The sequence below is a fragment of the Notothenia rossii genome (genome assembly GCF_949606895.1).
Source record: "Notothenia rossii genome assembly, chromosome: 8".
NCBI classification, from domain to species: domain Eukaryota; kingdom Metazoa; phylum Chordata; class Actinopteri; order Perciformes; family Nototheniidae; genus Notothenia; species Notothenia rossii.
In genome coordinates this window covers 50,264,347-50,286,264 of record NC_136906.1, presented here as the reverse complement: position 1 = coordinate 50,286,264, position 21,918 = coordinate 50,264,347, and the positions used below count along the sequence as shown (strand labels likewise).

General features: G+C 42.6%; 1 protein-coding gene across 5 annotated transcripts in view; it reads left to right on the top strand.

Annotated features, from left to right (window-relative positions):
• Positions 1-21,918, top strand: part of ankrd6b (ankyrin repeat domain 6b) — a 94,620-nt gene that overhangs the window by 65,327 nt on the left and 7,375 nt on the right. For all 5 annotated transcript variants that reach the window (XM_079643063.1, XM_079643061.1, XM_079643062.1 and 2 more), the window contains 8 exons: positions 5,109-5,207; positions 8,924-9,022; positions 9,633-9,731; positions 18,159-18,236; positions 18,474-18,578; positions 19,333-19,440; positions 19,676-19,846; positions 20,997-21,149. In XM_079643063.1, coding sequence (XP_079499189.1) covers positions 5,109-5,207; positions 8,924-9,022; positions 9,633-9,731; positions 18,159-18,236; positions 18,474-18,578; positions 19,333-19,440; positions 19,676-19,846; positions 20,997-21,149 — 912 coding nt within the window. The remainder of the gene's footprint in view (positions 1-5,108; positions 5,208-8,923; positions 9,023-9,632; positions 9,732-18,158; positions 18,237-18,473; positions 18,579-19,332; positions 19,441-19,675; positions 19,847-20,996; positions 21,150-21,918) is intronic.

The window sequence follows — 21,918 nt, the reverse complement described above, 5'->3', positions numbered from 1 at the left end:
TGGATATTATTTTGCTAAGTGTTTTGTTCCCGAATTAAAGTTTAAATGCCTGTTTTAAAGGGGACTTATTCAAAGGAGCTCCAGGTTTAAGCCTAAATATTACAAGATATATATATATATATATATATATATATAGCAAAGATAAGTTGATTATTTTGATTTCATATGTATTTATTTGATTATATTATTTATTTTCAAGGCAACATATTCATTTTTATTGAGTGATTTAAGTTAAAATTAAGAAAATGCCTGAGAATTAAATGTTCAAATTAAGGAGATGAAATAAAGTTATTTTCATTCAATAATCAGTTACGTTCTACTTGTGAAGGATCATCAGCACGTATGAGTGAGGGGGTACTCATGGTATGACAAAAGGCTCAGGGGGTACACAAGACAAAAAAGGTTGGGAACCACTGCCCTAGGGCATCAGGTTCGTTTATCCCGCTGCTGTCCCGGAATACTTGGGCCTGATGGGCGTGGACGAGCTTGGAGTTGACAGGGAGTCTGCTGACTGCATGGCTGGGGCTTGTAGTGGCGGGGGAGGTGGTTGAGGTGGGCCAGCCGGATTGCCAGGGTTGTACGCCATGGGAGGGAAAGGATACCCAGAGTCGAGGAGAGGGTCATGCAGGCCTGCAATGGAAAGATACAGAGATGTCGGGTTTACATGGTTTTGGAAATTCTTTCTTTTCCTTCTTTTCTTCACATTCATCTTCAACCTTAATATTTTCTTTGACACTGAGGCTACTGCCTCCTTTTGCGACATTCTGCTTCATCCTCCCAATATTTCAAACTCTTTCTGTGACTTTCTATTTTATCGAACTCTTTTACTTCAACTTTATTTTGCTTCCTCATACCATCCTCATGAACTTGTAATTTTTCCTTTTGGTCTTACATTTTTACTTTTTACTCAAAGAACCTCCCTTTGGAAATCCGAACATTTCCGTCCATATTTCCAATTCTGATAAGCTGTCTTCACCATATTTTGCTGAATTGATAATAGACAATAATCAATTTAAACAGAACAGATCTTCATGTTTGCATTCTTATACCATTTTATACAATAATTATAATGAATAAGTTCAAACAAACTAAAACTTACAGCTGATTAATAACGGTATCTAACTTATTATATCAAAAACCTGTTGAAATGCTACTGTTATTTTTACTGCCGCCCAAAAGCGCTTCGGCAGCCTCCAGGAATGCTTCTTTCACAACTTTGCCGTCTTTGAAAGACTCCATGTGTTTCGCAAGAACGTGACTGACACGATAAGATCCTATGGTAGCAGCCTTGCTCTTGTTGTTGGGCCGGGTGAAAATGGACTGCTGTGCATTTAGCTTTCCTTTCAGGTCCCTCACCTTTTGGGAGCGTAGGGCAGAATTAGGAGGGAATTCCGTCTCGTAGCGTTTGTGCACTGCTTTGAAATGCCGCTCCTAAATTACCCTTCTTCGATAAAGCCACGCTCGCATTGCAGATGAAGACAGATGGACTTTCAATTGGAATAGATACAAAAATAATCATCCTCCCACTCGGAGTGAAAATTATATATTTTGGGCTTTTTTGCTTCTGCCATAATTGCGGTCTTGTGTGTGTGTGCGGACTGTCACTCCTGTTGACATGGACAACGTCAGCGAAATAGTGCCCACTGCCCACCAGCCACGCCCCGACACATGGGGTCACGCCGGCCAATCACAAAGCTTTGATGCGTTCAAGTGCATTATTCTGGCACAGGAAGATTATGTTATAGGACATTAACGATAAAACAGAATATTGTTGTTCTATTTTTAGACAAATCTCGCGATCGACTGGGAATCTCCCCGCGATCGACCTGGTTGGGCACCCCTGCCCTAGACATTAGGGCAAAGGCTTACAGTGATGCATCACTGAGGCCCAGCAAAGAATGCTCCGCCGGAGCCTGCTGCAGAGAGGTAGAGACATCTAGTATCAGATGGGAGAGGGAGTTCCCGTGCCGCTGCGACGTAGGCCCTATAGAGCAGCTCGTTTGTGACCCTGCACTGAGGCCGAGGGAACCTGGCATCAGGAGCCAGAATCGGGGAGGCGATGGCAGGCTCAATGGATGGCAAGCGACACAGCCCCACCCTCGCCCGATCCTGCATGGCAGCAGACTGGGAGAGGGCCCTGGTGTCTCTCCAGCATGCATGGAGCTCCCTCAGGTACTCCTCTGAAGTAGGAACAGTGGGAGTGAAAAGAGGGCAGGGTTATGCCTGAAGAAGGAGCTAGCCTGAGCCGAGTCGGCCTGCGGAACCTGAAGCTGCAAGAGTACCAGGGCCGTACAAATAATGGCCACCATGGAGGCGTCCTCCGTGCCCTGCAGAGAGCTCTGAGCAGAGGAGTGGGAAGCCTCCTCGGGGGTGAGCCGGGGTGAGCGGGGACTGCTAAGACCCCCCCCCCCCACTTCATAGAAGAGGTTTATCCGGAGCCGCTAGCGACATGGCATCCTCAAGCAGAGGTGTGGCCACCAAAGGAGGGCCAGGCGGCAAGCTAGTAGCCCCCACACCGGCCCCTGGCTGAAGGGCCAACAGGAGCGACTTTGTCTGCTCCATGACGGCAGCTAACCGACCCACCTTAGAGGACAGCCTGTTTCTAGCCCTCTACCTGGGGGGTGAACCCATAGCCATCCCTCCATCAAGTCGCCAGGAACGGCCAGACTGAGCTGGAGGAAGTTGTGACGAGGAGAGGTACCACCTCTACGACTCTAGCCACTCTGAGCGCCCGAGGCATGAATCTACAGCTCATGCAGGCGCTCTGCGTGAGACCCTCCCTCAAATGCTCGAGGCCAAGGCAGAGGGGGGCAGCGGTCATGGCCGTCCTCGGGCTCAAGAGAAGCCATACAGGCGCTACATGAATGAGCCAGTCTGTAGGTAGCCAGATGCAGCGTAGCCGGGAGTGGGCGCGAGAACACAGCCTTCCCCAGCTACCTGCTGAACGGAAAGAGTAGAGCAATGCTCCTACTCGCCACACACAAAGAGGGATGTAACTACACCCATGTTAACGGCAGAGGCAGCGGGAGCGAGAGCACTGCCTTCACCTAGCTGGATCAAATAAAGAAGCTTAACGGGGCAGCTTAGCAAGGCGGCTGCTGCCAAGAATCAAGCAGTACGTCGACCATCCTACACTGGATGAGTTAAACAATGAAGCTAAACAGAACACGCCAGATGTCAGACATGCAAGATGTTAGCCACGCGGCTGCTGCTAACAATCAAAACAATACGTTACCTGGAGCGAGAGCACTGCCTTCACCAGCTGAGCTAAATAATGAAGCTTAACAGTACACGCAAGACGTTAGCCAGGCGGCTGCTGCTAACAATCAAGCGAGATCAAGTCAAACACAAATGTTTAGGACCAGATAACTAGCTTCCAAATAAGAGAACAGCACAAAGCCGTAGTTACAGCAGTAACCATGGCCAGTGCTTTCACAGCATAGAACCGTAGTTACAATAGTAACTATGGCCAGTACTTACACGTCTTAGAACCGTAGTTACAGTAGTAACTATGGCCAGTACTTACACGGCTTAGAACCGTAGTTACAGTAGTAACTATGGCCAGTACTTACACAGCTTAGAACCGTAGTTACAGTAGTAACTATGGCCAGTACTTACACGGCTTAGAACCGTAGTTACAGTAGTAAGGCCGGTGTCTAAAAGTGTCAGCCAAACGGCTGCACACTAGATAATATAATATTGGGAGGATGAAATCCTCTTTAATGGCCACACATACAGAGCACACAGCACACACGGTGAAGATTGTTCTCTGCATATCATCCTAGTGCTAGTCTAGTACTAGGAGCAGTAAATACAACGATATAGCGCTACTGCAATCAAAACCATACGTTACCGGGAGCGGTAGCGAGAGCACTGCCCTCACCGGCTGAGTTAAATAATTAAGCTTAATGGCCACATGCAAGGTGTTAGCCAAGTGCCTGCTGCTAACAATCAAGCAACCAAGTCAAAACACAAATGTTAAGACCAGATCATTAGCTTCTATGGAATAGAACAGCCTGCATAAAACCGTAGCTTACATGGCCTAGGACCGTAGTTACAGTAGTAATTATGGCCAGTACTTACCTTACTCTCTGCATCTAAACAAAAAACGGGCAAAATATGGCACACTGGGCTTTCCATACTAAATTGAATGAGAGACGCAGCTAAAGCTGGGACTCAAATGCTAATGATAGCTCGGGCACAACGCCACAAGCAGAACTTTTGAAAAGAGCATAATCAGGGCAACTTTATGGGAGAGGAAGCGGGAACACTGTCGTCACCAGAAAGTCTAAGCCAAACCATAAATAAGACAGCAATCAGGACAACTTAGCTGGGAGAGGGTGCGGGGAAACAGCCATCACCAGCAACAAGTTGACACAAACCTGTCCGTCGAGGCTCTGCAAAGCGCACAGCCGGCCACAGCTCCTGGAGGACGCGTTAACAAGCCGTAGCTCTAACTGTCAGTCGCGAAGCTGCACACGGCCAGCTGTTTGCAGAGAAATACCTCAGATCAAACGTTCAAACCTGAACGCTGTAGGCTACAAGAATGTAGCCGCGGTACTCTCGCGAAGCGAGAAGAGGAAAAGGAACCGATCCACTAATGACGCCGGCCTATGTAGCCGTAGTCACGTGGGTCACAGGTGACTTTGTTGTTATTAGGTACTCGAAGTGGGCATTCATGCGATGGACATATCCAGTGCTAAAGCACTGCCTCTGGCGGTCAGTAGGGATGAAATAGAACTGTCATTATTGACACATTTGACTAATTTCATGACTGTTTTCTACTTGTGCTCTACTTGTGTTTGTTGTCTCCCGCTCATTCCACTCAACTTATGATGATCTCTGTTAAAGAAACTGCCGTTGCCAAAACAAACGTTTTATATTGTTATTATATTGCTCTTCCATTTCCCCTTATCTTACTTCGTTCTTGTTGTCTTCTACACTCTGTCCCTTCTCTTGCCTATTGTCTCGTCTCAGTTCACTTTGCTGTGGCAGCTGTGTGTTCAGATGAATGGTGTGAATGAAGTATCCAAACAATGTGAATCTGAATAAGATAAGAGAAATAGTATGTGTGAGCCAAACTCATCTGTTGAGCCCTCTGTTTGCAGGCAGGAAACACAGCTCTCCACCTCGCGTGTCAGAACGGTCACGCTCAGAGCTCCAAGGTTCTGCTGCTGGGGGGGGCCAGGCCCGACATCAAGAACCAAGTAAGTGGTCATCTGGGGGGGTTCATATGAAACCAGATTAGAGGGTTAGCGAAGTATGTCGAGCCTAAAGCCAGAGTTTACTAAACTACAAAGGTGGCTATATATATATATAGATGGGTAGATAGATGGATAGATGGATAGATAGATAGTTAGATGGATAGATGGATAGATAGTGTGAGGCTGACCGTTGAGCGGCCCGACCAAGCAAGGAGGCAGAGAATTAAAATATAAGCCCCTGTGGGCATTTATTCATCGCTGTGGTACATGACACAGCCTCAATATTGCTGCCCAGGTGAACACAGTCACCAGCCACAAGGATTTCACCCACACTACCTTGTCCACTGACAGGGAAAACAGAGCCTAAATACACACACACTAATCAATCAACAAGACACAGGTGAGGGGGGAGGAGACAACACAGGGCACCAGGTGCACACAATCAACAGCAACAGACATGGGGAAAGGGAACACTTTTCAAAAATAAAATACATGTGCAATATACAAAGCCCAAAGCCGTCAGTCCAAAGTGACGAAGCCATCTTCGTCACAGATAGATGGATAGATAGATAGATAGATGGATAGATAGTTAGATGGATAGATAGTTAGATGGAAAGATAGATAGATGGGTAGATAGATAGATAGATAGATAGATAGATGGATGGGTAGATAGTTAGATAGATAGATAGATGGATAGATAGATAGATGGGTAGACAGATGGATGGGTAGATAGATAGATAGATAGATAGATGGATGGGTAGATGGATAGATATGTAGATGGGTAGATGGATATCTCCCTCCCCGGCGCTGTACAGTAGCTGCCCACTGCTCCTAGTACTAGACTCCTGGTACTAGGATGGGTTCAAAGCAGAGAACACATTTCACTGTGTGTGCTGTGTGCTCTGCATGTGTGACCATTAAAGAGCAACTTGCAGGTTAGAGACACCAGTGAATAAATGTGTAGGAAAATTATGTATACGCTAGATTTTCCCAAAAATATACATAAATATACACTACAGTGACATCTGGCGTCGTTTTTGTAAGACATTTTTACTTCCGCATAAAAAAAGCCTCCCCACGTGACCTCCCGCGTGTGACGTAACATGGGGGAGAGCGGCCGGTCTACCGTAGTAATAAACATGGATCACAATGCTAGTTTTGACACAGAAGAGGTTGAAAATAAATATTTGAATGTATATGACGGACCACAACCATATAATTATGAGCCTGCTAGGCGTCAAAGAGACCAGAAGGAGCCAAGGATTAGAAGAAATAATGGCCATCGGAGAGAAATTGAGCTTTGGTGTGAGGAGAATCAGTGGAGAACAGGGCAGCTGTCTTGGTGAGTGACCGACGTTAGTTACAGTTAATGTTAGCTAACGTCAGTCACATCACAACATTGTAAAGTTAGCAATCATATATCAGGCTATAACTAAAGTAGTATTGATAATATAGTAACGTTACTGGAAGGACTGTTGATACTGATCCATAACAGAAACGAATGCGCAAGTATCAGCCGTATCTTGCGTCGCTAAAACATCCAGGTATGAGAAAATAGCTATAATGCTAAGTTGCCTTGAAGTTATACCACTGTGGTTTTACCACGATCTGGCTAGGAAAGGTTGTGGAGCCTCCGTTGATATGCCGTTGTAAATGGCTTGTTGGAAAGCAGGTGTGTAGTCGGGGAGGGTGCACAGCTGATTGCAGCAGGTGAGTGGAGGTTGAGCCGGGAGCCAGGAGTGACAGCCACCACGCACACACAAACAACACAGACAGGGGGAAACAAACAAACAAACACAAAGGAGACGGCTGGAGGAGTACAGCCACCACAGCGTTACCTAATGCAACTCCACACTACGTCTTACGGTGCTGTGTACCGGAGGGGAGAGAGAGAGCAGCGAAGGGGGGAGAGAGATGTAATATGGTTTCCTGATGGGGTCGTTACTAAAAAAAAGTAATATTACTTTTTTAAAAAAGTAATATGTAATATTACACTACTTCGTTACTCTCTACATAAAGTAACTCGTTACTTTACTCGTTACTTTACTTGCAGGGCCGGCCCGCCCCTCCCTGCAGGCAGATCACGCAGACTGCTAAAGTTTTAAATGTTCTCTTTAGTTCAGTTTCCATTCTCGCATAAGACTGATCCAGATAGCTCCTGAATGTTTTCCTATCTGACCATGGCTGTCCTCTGTCTCCTGCTATCTGTATATTTTGCGCAGTATATCTCTGCTCACGCTGTTGCGTCGGCGTGTTCTCCTGCGTGTTGGCCATGTGTTGCACTGGAACCCTGGAACCAGACTGAAACACACCGCTAAGACTTCAGCCGAGCACGTACGAACTGCGCATGCGTGAGTGGCAATAACTCTCCTTACCAGCAGGCGGCGGTAGTGTGTATTCGTCATTCAAAACAGGCAACAACCGGAAAACAGAGAAGAAGAACAGACTACGTGATATAAACAAACAACAAATAGCTGTGCGTTAGCTTCACCTTAGCATGTTTAGGTGCACCTTAGGTGTTTGTTGAGGTTTGATTATGATCGATTTTAGTAAGTAACGAAGTAACGCGTGTCGGGGCAATGTTAGTAACTGTAGTGTGATTACTGAATTATAAAAGTAGCGCGTTACACTACTCCGTTACCGACAAAAGTAATATTATTATTATACACCCAACTCTGCTGATAAATGTTTTGTTTGATAGGCTTCAGATGTGGAGAGTATGTGCTGCAGAGAGGTGGATGCACCTCGCACCGTATAGCTCCGGTCCTTTTCCTGTTTGGGAAACTGTGGACTCGATGTCCTGACAGGCTCGAGTTTGTGCAACCTGCACAAACACAAGCTCACCATGATTACAAATGGTGAAATGCAATGTTAAATGACCAAAAAAATACCAGCTCACTAAATCACAACCGCTCAAACCAACTACAAACTACTACCGCGCATTGGGCAGAGAAGGAGTCCGAGAAAGTTGCTCCCCCATGTGAAGTAATATGACGCGTTTGACGTTAAAAAAAAAGAAGCAGTTTTTAGTAACAGAGCTCAAAACGGCTCCTATCCCTCTGAATTATTTCCCTTATGTCTTGTAAAACATATCAAATCCTGCATTAACTTTTTTATTTGTAATTTCCAGGCAAGGTTAAGCATAAATCTAGTAAAAAAAAAAACCCTGCAAGTTGCTCTTTAAAGAGGGTTTTCCAATTCCAATTCCCTCCAATGCTGTCTTCTATCTACACATACACACACACAAGGAGGGTTGGTGGGGGTGGGTCCTCAGGTGCACTCTGAACAGCTTTAAACCTGCCCTCCTGCTGATGAAACATGCTACATAGTGTTGTATTTAATCACAAATACTAGTGGTGAAAAAAAGAAATAAGTTTATATTATTTCAAGAATTATAACGCTAAATAATATATATTAAAAAAAATCTAATTGAAATGGTTTTTGACTGCAAAAAGGTTTTCTTTAATTAAAAAAAATATTTTAATCAGTTTTCATGTTTGTTTTTTTGCCAATTGAAAAATAATGCATAAGGAATAAGAGAGGTTTGCTTTCCAGCACCTTTTAGAATAGACAAGATCGAGCCATAAATATGATTTAATCTCCTTCATAATTTATCCAAATAAATGTTTTGCGTTATGCTATGACACATCTTTGATATATATTAGAATACTTCCATTTTTTTAATGTATTTGTTGCCGATGGCTGAATGTGTTCTCCAGCAGGGGGATACGTGTCTGCATGTGGCCGCTCGCTACAACCACGTGGCCGTGACCCGCATCCTGCTGGGAGCCTTCTGCTCTGTGTCCGAGAGCAACCAGGTGAGACTGACACATCTCTCAGCAGCAGCTAGACACAGCTGCTACTACTTCCTGTAAGGGTTATTGTACAGTACAGACACTTGTGAATATTGGAAAATATGACGATGTTTAAAGTATCACATATGGCTTGTAAAAGTGTTATTTTAGAATGAGTTATTCATGACTGTGAAAGCAGATGAACACACATAAAAGGAATATTCAAAAGGCTAGAGAAGAGGGCATTCCCACACACTGTGCTTTACAGTGTGGGGGAATCCCCTCTTGAATTTATTTTAAATTCATTTTGTGTCCAGAATTTAATTTGTTAATGTGACAAATTAAAATCACATCTGTAAAGTTTTTATTTAGATCTAGTCTGTTATCTTAAAATGTGTGATGTTTTTGCTTTGGAATCGGGTGTATCACTTTGCACGAGTGAGTCCCTGATATTAGGAGGACATGCCTGTAGTTGTATTTAGCTTTGCACTGTCATTCATGTTAGTTCATCTGTAAAGCCCACTGATGTGTTTTGTGATATTGGGCTATATAAATAAACTTTGATTTATTTAAATGATTGATTATTATTGATTTGATTGATTTTGACACTGCTGTGTCTTGTTCTCGTGTGCAGGCTGGCGACACCCCACTGCACGTGGCTGCTGCACTGAATCATAAGAAGTCTGTGCGCCTGCTGCTGGAGGGGGGGGCAGACAGCCACATCTGCAACAATGTGAGTGCCTGCAGCCTCTCTCTGCATCATTAATGCTCCCAACAAGATGAACTCACTGTGCCTTTACTCATCTGCAAGTCAGCACACTTTGTTGTTGTTCCAACACTCTGCCATCTGTTTCCAGCAGCCGGCACGAGGCCACAGCACATTCAAAGAAGCTGTAGTCAGCTGCTTGGAAATGCAGCTCCTCTTCTATTAAAAAAACCACATCATTTCAAATGTGTTCCTACTGTCAGATATAGTTTTTCCGATATTCACGAAACGCTGTATACACATTACTCTTATGATTGCGGACATATTTCAAATTGGCTTTTATTAGCCCCGCCCCAGGAAGTTGGCGATATTGAAGAATGTGCGTTTTTCATGCATTTTAAGCACATTCTTGCGAACTCCTCCTAGGGGAATGATCGGAAAAATTCCAATCCAGGACAAGTTGAGCCCCTATCCAATATGATGCTAAATTGTGGAGCACATTTTTGATAAATCAATCGTGGAGGTCGTAAGCTCACAGCGAATACACAATTATTATTTTTTGTAATTTAATTTTTTATTTTCAGGTTTTACAGGAGGTGAAAAATAAAAAACACGGACAGTATTGTAGCAAGTGCATCCGATAAAAGTATACTGCAGGGCAACAGGGTTTTGCATACAGTACCTCAAAGTAACATACATATCCCAACCCTCTAGTTAAGCTAGAGGGAGCAGATAACTAAAATACATACAATGACAATTCAAAATAAAACTGAAAGAATAAAATAAATAAAAAACACGGCTAAAACTAAGGGGTCAGGAGGAGGTCATTACGAAGTACAATTGTAACAATCATTGTCTACTTAAACAGAAAAAAGAAATCAAGTGCAAGACAGGTCATCACCTCTTTGTGTTAGGTATGTGTCCCATTTTTCCCAGAGCGCTTCACCTTTGTCTCTTTGTAGTCTTAGGCTGAAAGTCATGTGTTCCATACTGCAAATGTTTTTAATTATTGCTACCCATTGAGCGGTGATGGGAGGTTCCTGACAGAGTCATCGCCTTGTTATGGCCTTTTTACTTGCTCCCATAAAGATTTTTAAAAGATATTGTTCAGTTTTTGGTATCTCAGAGTCCATATTCCCCAAGTAAAAGGAAAGACAGGTGAAGTTTATATCATAAGATAGAACTTCTCTGATGATACTTTGGACACCTTCCCAGAAGGGTTTAAGAACTGGGCAGCCCCAGAATATGTGTGTATGACCCGCCTGACAGTGGCCACATCCTCTCCAGCATGTGGGTTGTGATCCAGTCTGTCTGGACTTTTGCTTTGGTGATATAAAAAATCTAACACAGTTTCTCCAAGAAAAGTCCCTCCACAGTTGTGAGGCTGTTGTAGGGATTTGTGTTTTGATTATATTTGTCCATTCCTCAGGATCAATTCCCAGTTCCCTTTCCCACTTTATCTTTATGTAATTTGTTGAGTGGCCTCTCATTTCAACTATGCATTTGTATAGCTCACCTACAATTTTTCTGGATAGTTTGCATTATAAGCCCTAATAAACATTTGAGTGATGCCCGATAGATTACCTGGCATGTATCCTTTGATGTTCTTATCAAAATAGTGTCGAATTTGTAGGTATCTATAGAAATCCTGCTGGACAAGGCCATATCTTTCTGACATCTTTTTGAAATCTATAAATTCTTGATTATCAACCAACACACAAATTGCTGTAATTCCTTCCCTCGTCCATTGAGTGAACCTCGTGTCGTTAACAGCTAGTTTGAAATCTGGGTCTTGAGTTGGCCACATTAAGATTCTTATTTATTTTTGAATGTTGAGTTGTTACACTAGGCCGGACCAGATCTCCATTGAAAACCGAACCCACTGACTCTGGATTTCATATTGTTTAGCATCTAGTGGGCATCCTAGCAAACTCTGTAAGGGCCTGTCTAGCATCGAGAACTCCATGTGTTTCCATTTTGCTAAGTATTCTTTATTACACCAGAGCATCAGTGGCCTTATCTGTGCCGCTAGATAATAATCTTTAAGGTTGGGTAAGCCCATCCCTCCGCTTTGCTTTGGCAGCTGTAGAGTTTTGTATCTCACCCGAGGGGGTTTGCCGTTCCATATGAATCGTGGTATCACTTTGTCCCATTCTCCAAATCTAGTATCCGGAATATGAATGTGTAATGACATAAACAAGTAAAGAAGTCTGGGTAATATATTTGTTTTTACTGACATAATTCTGTTTCCAAGATCCAGGGTCAAAGACGCCCATCTATCTAGATCGTTTTTTATCTGCGAATCTATATGTTCATAGTTATCAGAGTACATCTGAGACAAGTCTTTTGTTTAGGGGTGCACCGAATGGGAAATTCTTGGCCGAAACCGATACCGAAAATAGGAAACAGTTGGCCGAAAACCGAATGCCGAAAGGCCGAAAAAGATTAATAGAAATATATATATATATATATAATGTATACATTTTTTACCAATGTTGTTCAGCTGCCTGATTATGGAAAAATAAATGATTATGGCAAAACTTAACTTAAATAATAATCACTATTATGGGTCCATAAAACATTTATTCAGCACTTTTGAATGCATACAGTACATTCATTCCAAGTCAAGTGCATTTTCTTTTCTCTGTAGGATAACTACAACAAAGTGCATTCATAACAAAGCCAAGGTGCTTTAAAACTGCATAAACTAGCCAGTAGGCCTACAACAAAATAGTGTAAATAAAGACTGTAACAGCCAGGCCTTCAACAACAACAAATGCACCTATAAGTGCATGCATACAAATGTGCAAACTGGATAAATCCACATGAATGTAACTATTTACAAATGAAATTACAATTGAATTTCAAGAATCTGTAAATAAGGCTGTCTGTCCTCATAAGCAAAGTAGTAAACATTGTATAAAGATACATCAAGTGAAAACTGGATACAAAATCCACAATAAATTACAAATTAAATTACAATTTCAAGAATCTGCAAATAAGGTGGTCTGTCCTCATGAGCAATGTAAACAACATTGTATCATTTAGATACCGAAAGTACAATATATTGAACACTGTGCTGCTGTCATTTCCCCCTAATGATAACCTGAGATGGTGAATTATAACTCACAATGACAATTGTTCAGGAAAGTGGGTATAGAGTAGACATGTAGAACTAGATAAGCTTATGATAAGCCAGCCTTGTCTACTTATTAAGGAAAAGTGGGAGGTTCTTTTTAATGAACATTAGCTTCTCTGCTTTATCAGCCATAAGTCTGTTCCTCTTCTCATCAAGCACATGAGAGGCAGCGCTGAACAGTCTCTCGCTGTCAGTGCTTGTGATTTGATCTTACTCCGCATATTTGTCCGGGTGTTTTGATTTCAAGTGGTGGAGTAATCCCGAAGTGGTGAAAGTCTTTGCAGTTACGCCCCCTCGCAATCCGCGCCTCTTTCTCTAATATTTTTAAATATCTCCAAGCGGCAGACATGTTGGCTGTGAGCCAGCCGCGAGCATGGTCGCGCGCCGTGCTTGTCGCCGCGTTTTGATTACGTCCTCACAACAACACGTTAGCTTACCAACGTAACCCTGTTCTCTGACATTCGAAAGCCGAAAGGGCCTTTTTAACCATTTTCGGCCGATAATTTTCGGCGGCCGAATATTCGGTGCATCCCTACTTTTGTTAATTTTACACCTAAGTATTTAATGAATTTGGAGTCCCAATCAAACTTGTATTTATTTCTTAGATCCAACGTTGGGATAAAGTTGAACACTAGAGCTTGAGTTTTATCAACGTTAAGAGAATAACCTGACAAAGCTCCATATGTTTGCATCATATCCATTAACCTTGGGAGTCCTGAATCCGGGTTCTTTAGACTGACCAAGACATCGTCCGCATAAAGACATATTTTGTACTCTGCATCTCCCATTATGATGCCTTCCAGGTCTGTATCTTGCCTTATTGCCTGAGCAAGCGGTTCAATAAATAGATTAAAGAGCCCTGGACTGGCTGGGCAGCCTTGGCGACAGCCACGCTGCAGGTGAATGGTTCTAGACAGACTTCCGTTTACCTTGATTCTAGCCGTAGGGGATGTATATAATGTTTTAATGTTCATAATGAACTGTTCATGAAATCCAAATGTTTCCATAACTTTATAGAGAAAACCCCACCCCACTGAATCAAAGGCCTTTTCTGCATCCATACTGAGGAGGATGGCACTGAGTTTTTCTTTTTGTATATAGTCAATGGTATGGAGAGTCCTCCTTATATTATCCTGGGTCTGCCTACATTGAATAAATCCACACTGGTCCTCATCAATCAATAGTGGCATCACTTCCTCCATTCTTTTAGTTAAAATAGCTGCATATATTTTATAATCCTGATTTAGTACACTAATGGTTCTATATGACCCACATTCTTTCAAGTCCTTACCCTCTTTAGGAATTACTGAAATGGTAATGGGAGCACTCCCTCCTTCAGAGTGTAATTAAAGCTTTTATGGTATTAAATGCTCTCTTAGTGATTTATACCACTCTCCTGGGAATCCATCTGGACCTGGAGATTTACATGATTTCAGGGAGGAAATAGCCTTATCAATTTCTATCACTGTTATTTCTTTTATCAGTTTGTCATTGTGCATTTTCCCCAGGGAGGGCAGGTCCAACCGGCTCAGAAACTCTTCAACCTTATATTCATCAAATGGTGTGGACTGAGTGTACAGGGCCTGATCAAATGTCTCAAAAACTTTTTGTATCCCCTCCAATTCACACGTAATCTTTTTAGAAAGAGGGTCCCTAATTTTATAAACTGTATTTTCGGTTTGCTGTTTCCGCAACCTCCAGGCTAATAGCTTAGAGGCCTTGGAGCCTGCCTCATAATATCTCTGTTTTGTAAATATAAGCTTTTTCTCCACCTCCTCACAAAATATCTTATCAATTTCTTGTTTAATTGGTCTCATTTGAGAGAGTAACTTTGGATCTTTATTTTTACAATGTAGTTTTTCAAGATCAGAAAGCTGTTTTTGCAAGTCGAGGAGTCTCTGGGTTTTCACCTTTCTAGCAAAAGCCGTTTCTGATATAATTTTCCCCCGCAAAACTGCTTTTGCTGCATCCCACAGTATCACTGGGCTAACATTTCCAACGTCATTATTAGTCATGTATGTTTTTAACTCGTTCTTTAATCTTTCCAGGATTACAGTGTTATTTAGTACACTTATATTTAATCTCCACGTTGTCCTCCTAGTTCTACCATCTAAATGTAATTTTAAGTGTACAGTGGAATGATCTGACAAGTCTCTCTGACTCATTTCACACTCTTTTACCCTGTGCCTCTCAGAACTGTGCATGAATAAATAATCAATCCTTGAATAGACATTATGACGGTTTGAGTAGAACGTGAACTGTCTGTCTTGATTATGAAAATCCCTCCAGACATCTATCAAGCCTAGGTCCTGAATCCTTCTTTTAATCCATCTTTCAGTGGAGGTGATTTTTCTTTTTTGATTAGTTGTGTCAAGCTCTGGATTCAAAATCATATTGAGGTCTCCTGCACAGATCATGACTCCAACAGATTCAAATGCAATTAGATCAAACCGAATTTGGCATCAAAATAGCCACTCCCCTCTTGCGTCCTGTTTTAAAGGATGAATAATAAGTATGTCTAAAACCCATTTTCTTTATTTTTTCTTGGTCCGTTAAGTGAGTTTCTTGCAAGAATATAATATGGGCCTTTTCCTTTTTTGTCTTTGATATAATTTTACTCCTCTTAATAGGGCTGGACAAACCATTAACATTCGGGGTGATAACCTAGAGTTCTTTGTCCTGCATGTGTAAACCAGAGTTCCCTCAGACACTCACTCGTGATCCCCCAAAACAACAAACAACAACAATAAACAGTAAGCATTGAACAGCTATAACAGTAAAGACTAACAGTGAAAAAGAAAAAAAAGAAAAGATGCTTCCATCAAAGAGGTCTTCTCTAGACCTCTTGAGTAGGGGGATGTTCCGAACACTAGGTGGCGGGGCCCCCTCGGGAAATGTCTGTGGGTTGCGGTCATTATAACTCAGCAAGACTGACTACCGTAATCCAAAATTAAATAAATAAAATAAAATAAAAACTTGGCCCATATAATCAGGGGATGTTCTCTGTGAAGCCTTATCTTCGTTCAGTTTGGGTAGGTGAGAAAAACATAATGAAAAAGTGAAATCCACCTAGAAATGTTCAGCCTACCGTCACTGTCCTGTTTCCGATGGGGAAGGTGCAAAGCGGTTGAATGTTACTGTGAGGTGAATTAACAGTCCCCAGCATCCGTTTCAGGCGGTCGTTGAAATCCACGGAGCTTGTCCCGGGCCCGTTGCTGGTACTGCCCTCTGTCTCCGCGCCGTGTGTTTTTCGCCCTTTCCCAGCCGCAGCTCAGCCGCGTCACTCCTCTGCCTTCAGGTGTCGGTGGAATCCGGAATCCCTTTGCTCGTAAATCCTCGGCGGCCAGGTCCGCACTCTCATATGTGACTTTCCCCGAGTCCAAAAAAACACGCATCTTTGTCATCGGTGTGTGGAATCTGACTCCCTCCTCTTTCAGCACCTTTTTAATTGGCAGATATTCTTTCCTTTTATCCATCACACCTGTTGCGTAGTCGTGGTCGAAAAACACCCTTTTCCCGTCTACGTTGATGCTCTTTCTCCACGCCGCACGGATAATCTCCTCTTTAGTGGTATATTTCAGAAACCTCACAACCGTGGATCTCGGGGTGGCAGTCTCCGCGGGTTTGGGACCGAGAGCTCTGTGTGCACGCTCAATACCCAGGTCGTTCAGGCCGGTACTCTTGCCCAGTTCAGTTTTTAAAAGATTCTCTACAAAAAGAGCCATTGAGGTCCCTTCCGCTCCTTCCTTGATACCATAGATCCGACTGTTATTGCGACGCGAGTGACCTTCAAGTTCGATGAGTTTTGATTTGAGTTGGAGCTGGGTCTCCTCAGCTGGGTTATCACCTCGTTTGCTTCCAAATCACACGTTTCCACCTCTCCGATGCGCCGCTCGGCTTCTTCGAGTCGCTGCGAGGTAGCTTCAATTTTCCTCGTAGCTTCCTCCATCTTCTGGTTAATGTCTGTCCTCATTTCACCTAGTTGTTTTTTGAGATCCTGTTGAAAACTTCTCTGGAATTCTGACAGTTGTATGGAGATATCGTTTTTAAGTTCAGACATGGCTTTGGTCATGGTTTCGTTTATGGCGTCAGAGATGGAGGCTAACGACGCCATTTCTCCTAGCTTAGCCTTAGCCTCTTGGTCGCAGCTTGCATCTTCCCCGTCCATGTCCTTCTTGTTGCTTCTTAAGGCCATTCCAGGGTTTCTCCCCCCCTGGCATTGTTATGTGTTGTTAAACACTTTCAAAGTAAATCTCCTAAATTATAGTAGTAGTTAGTATTTGGTAGTCAAGTCGGGAGCTAATTTTTTATGCTGCCATCCTCACGATCGCGCCACCGGAAGTCCGAATACACCATTTTTTTTTATGTCGCAAATTACTCCAAACTACTCGCATATAGTTTTTCCGATATTCACAAAACGCTGTATACACATTGCTCTTATGATTGCACACATATTTCAAATCGCTTTCCATTAGCCCCGCCCCCCAGGAAGTCGGCCATTTTCAAAAATGTGCGTTTTTCATGCATTTTAAGCACATTTTTGCAAACTCCTCCTAGGGAAATGTTCGGAAAAATTCCAATCCAGGACAAGTTAAGCTCATATCCAATTTCATGCTACATTGCGAAGGAATAGTTGATCGCTTGAACATGGAGCTCGTAGGCTAACGGAGAATGTACCATTTTTTACCATTTATATGTCAGATAAGCTACTGAGACCTGCCTGTCTGCCTGGCACATCAACTCTCACACACACACAGACACACAAACACAAACAAACACACACCCATACACACACACATACACACACATACACACACATGCACACACTTACTATTAGTCCAACAACGCCCTTTGCTGGCAGCATATTCATTACAACAGACACCTATACACTCCACAAGGGCCTCACTGCGCACACTTCTGTGACCGCAGTTTTAATTATAATCGATTCAACAATAGGATGAAAAAATGAAACATGGACTTGCATGAATTCAATTTGTACCTTTCTTTTATTTTTGCCGTGGAAATGGGTGTGTATTTATATATGTACATATACAGTATGTGTACCTGTGTATATATATTTTTTGTCTGTTTGAGTCACATTTTTTCTGTGTGTGTGTGTGTGTGTGTGTGTGTGTGTGTGTGTGTGTGTGTGTGTGTGTGTGTGTGTGTGTGTGTGTGTGTGTGTGTGTGTGTGTGTGTGTGTGTGTGTGTGTGTGTGTGTGTGTGTGTGTGTGTGTGTGTGTGTGTGTGTGTGTGTGTGTGTGTGTGTGTGTGTGTGTGTGTGTGTGTGTGTGTGTGTGTGTGTGTGTGTGTAGGCAGGACACACAGCTTTGGAGCAGGCCAGAGAACACAACAACCCAGAGGTGGCTCTTCTGCTGACCAAAGCTCCAAAGGTAATTTCCAATGAGTTGAACTCGTGCTATTCTTTCAGTTCATAGTGAAATCGATGGAAACTAAACTCATACTTAAAGATACATTTCACTTCATACTGATGGCCTTTTAAATATGATATACCGCTTAAAAGTCTCTTTATTCATGTACTGTCTTGTATATTATTAATTTGCATCCTTACTTAATTAACAAGCAAGCAAGATGATCCCAATCATTTTTCCTCGTGTGTGTGTGTTCAGGTGCAGAGTTTTGTGCGTGGCCGTAGTGTGAGGAAGAGGAGAGACAAGCTGAAGGAGGAGGGCCGAGCACAGTCTGTGCCCAGAGACCAGATGCTGCCCTGCAAGGTGAGCACTGCTGCACTGTGTCAGTTCACCCTGCTGTCGTCAGCACGTCACCACATTGTATTCAACACCCTTCTATGCTGTAAACAATTTCTCAGAATACTGCTTCAATGAATAACTGCAGTGAATATACAAAGAATAGACACTCAAAATGTATTCCAAAATGTTTTTGATTTGATGGTGTGTACTTTCTGATGGATGGACATCATCTAGGCGTACCCATTCATTTCATATGGAGGTCATACCATACTGTTGGAGTAATAAGGCCTTGCAGCAATCAGGTGTAAAACTCAATATTTATGATGAAAGTAGTAAATCAGTCAGATCTGAGTGAACAGGAGGGTCACATAGCTGAAATAAGTTAAAAAGTCAAAGAAATATCCTAAAACCCTTCAAAGTGGCATAAGAGTGACAGCACTTTTGATCTCATTCCACCCTGTCTGACTATATGTAATTTACTCACAGACATTCCCATGTTATCTGTGACTTTATGGAAGCAGATTTACATCAAACGTCAAGGGTTTAAACTTGGGTGAGGCTGCCTACAGTTTGTTATGGGTCTGTAGTTAAAACACATTCAAAGAGTAAGTAGTCATGTTTCAAAAAAGTATTCATGATTTTAGATTATTTGAATGGTGGAAACATTTAGAATGTCACACTAACCGTGCATATTTGATAAGAAACCTAAAGGGTTGCTTTCGTTCCTGCTCTTGCTTGACATTTTGTCTCGCCTTTATTGTCCCCGTGTTCCGTGCAGGACAGTGTGTCTCCTGCAGATGACTCCCAGAGCAGTGAGCGAAGAGCGGTCTGCAAACTCACCGAGTCCAACACCAGGGGGAGGAAGAGCAGGAAGCAGAAAGACAAGGTATGTCCCTGAATGTAAAACACTCTCCCATTCACACTGATGTTTCTAATCAAAGTCCTGGATAATAGAAGACGATGACTGTCCTTCCTCCTTCCAGAACAATGGTTGAATTATGTTGCATGGTTGGAGGAGCTTGGGATGTTACTGCCATATCTACACTGTAGCTACTGTGCATATGACAATAACACCTTTGAATCTTCAAAGTGACTAACCTCAGGTGCCTGTGGTGTTTCAGCCATCTTTTTCCGAGCCCCTCCGCCGCAAAGAGACCAAGCCCGGCAAAGCTCTCACCAAGAGGAAATGCAAACAGCGAGGAGCCCCCCTGCATGGGTCCATCCCTCCACATAACTACAAAGCCTATCAGCTGTACACACTGTACCGCGGCAAGGACGGCAAGATCATGCAGGTGAGAGCAGAAGCTGTTCAGTCAGAGCCAGGCCATTGTTCAAACTGGAGCTTCACCTCATGTTGGGGGAGTATTGGCACTGAAGATAGACCAGGTGTGTCAAACTCGAGGCCCGCGGGCCGGACTTCATTTGATGTGGCCCGCAAGAGCTTGAAAAGAATATAAAACGTTTATTATACGGTTGAATTTCGCTTTACAGAAGCACATTGTCCATAAACTACATGTCCCACAATGCATCTCATTTTGTGACATGCGCACTGAAGAGACTTGCAATTATTTGCCCTAGACTTCTGCTTTCAGACAGTTAATGAGGAAGTTTTACCCTATCCCATAATAATCCAATGCAAAGGCAATAATCTAATATAATACATTATTTTATATATATTATATAATATGTATTTTACATATAGCCTTAAAGTTTTGCATTGGCTTTTAATACTACAGTAGTTGAACATAACATTTTGATATCTGTATGTGTTTTTTTTCATATGTTTCTAGTTATCTTGTTTTTAATTATTGTTTTATTATTTGACTCCTATTGTGTTATTTTACATTGGTTCCCTGTCCAGCACTTTGATCAACTGAGGTTGTTTTAAATGGGCTATATAAAGAAATAAAGATTGAGATTGAAAGTTACAATCGGCCCATTGAGTGCAACCATAATGCTGATGTGGCCCGCCATGAAGTTGAGTTTGACCCCCCTGTGTGACTGAGCAGAAGCTTGCAGCTTTCTTAACTCTGGTGTCGCAGAGCATGTAGGAGTACTCTGTTACAAGTCCAGCAATCAGAAGGTCACTCAAGTCAAAGTACAAAATAAGTAATCATCATGCAGATTGGCCAATTTCATAATTACAATTATTGATGCATTATTGTGTGATGCTAATGAATGCAACTTATGCTAATTTTGCAAATTGCCTAACATATGCAAGTAAGCATCCGGCAGCTTCTATGTGCTTGGGAGGGACCCATACTATACATTTCTAACATAACACTTTGGAGTACTCAACATTTCTTGGTTCACAGTGCTGGCAAGTAGACTATCAATACAAGTCTATCTGGAATTTGAGCCTGTCCACAGCTGGAATTTGTTGGACATGTTTTGGGTGTGTGCTCTGTGTGTTTTGTGTTGATTTTTGCTGTGTGTGTGCAGGCTCCTCTGAATGGCTGCCGCTGTGAGCCTCTCATCAGTAAACTTGAGAACCAGATGGAGGCCACGAAGGAGGAGATGAAGACTGAGATCCACACTGTGCAGGACCTGATGAACAGCAAGATGGGCCAGCTAGACCGCAAGAACAAACACCAGGTAGCACACACAGGCTAACACACACATGCCGACACAGCAGAAACCTTAAATCATTATTTGTAGTTGTTTTGGTTTAAGTATACAAGCAAAGCAAGAGAAAATCAATTATATAAAAGAAAAGGCATTTTAAGAAGTTAATTTAGGCCTTGAAGGTAACTCACCATACAACGGTATGACTTGCTTTAAGTGAATATATCTGCACTTTCCTTGTTGTGCAGAGTTTGAATCTCTATGGTTTTTGCACTTATGGTATGTTGGATAAAAGTGTAATGTGTATCCTCCTCAGAGCATTAAAACATCTGATACGATGGCTACCAGAATGCTCCCCTGGTCAAGAGAGGAGCGAGGATCTATGACATCAGAGGATTGTTATCCTGTAGCCTCTGACTTCTGCTGATCACTACACACTTCCATAATCCTCACTCTTCGGTGATCATAGCATCTGAGAACACAGCAGTGTTCATCTCAAAGGCATCTCCTGTAGAGTTTCTGTGTTACACTCTTAATGTTATTAAGAGCAACAGCATTTTCTGTACTGTAGTAATGTATTGTTGTTCAGCGGGCCCTTTGACAAAGAGTTGAAAGAACCCCATTGTACAGAAGCCCTACGAGGAAACTGAGAAAAAGACATTCCGATGCTCCATTGTCTAAAGTCTGTTCTAAATAGTTTTCTCTCCTGTGTCCATAACTTTTTTTTTTTCATCTGACATTGTGACATAACTTTTTCTTCCACCACTGTCTTTATGTCATACACCTGGGAGAGAAAACA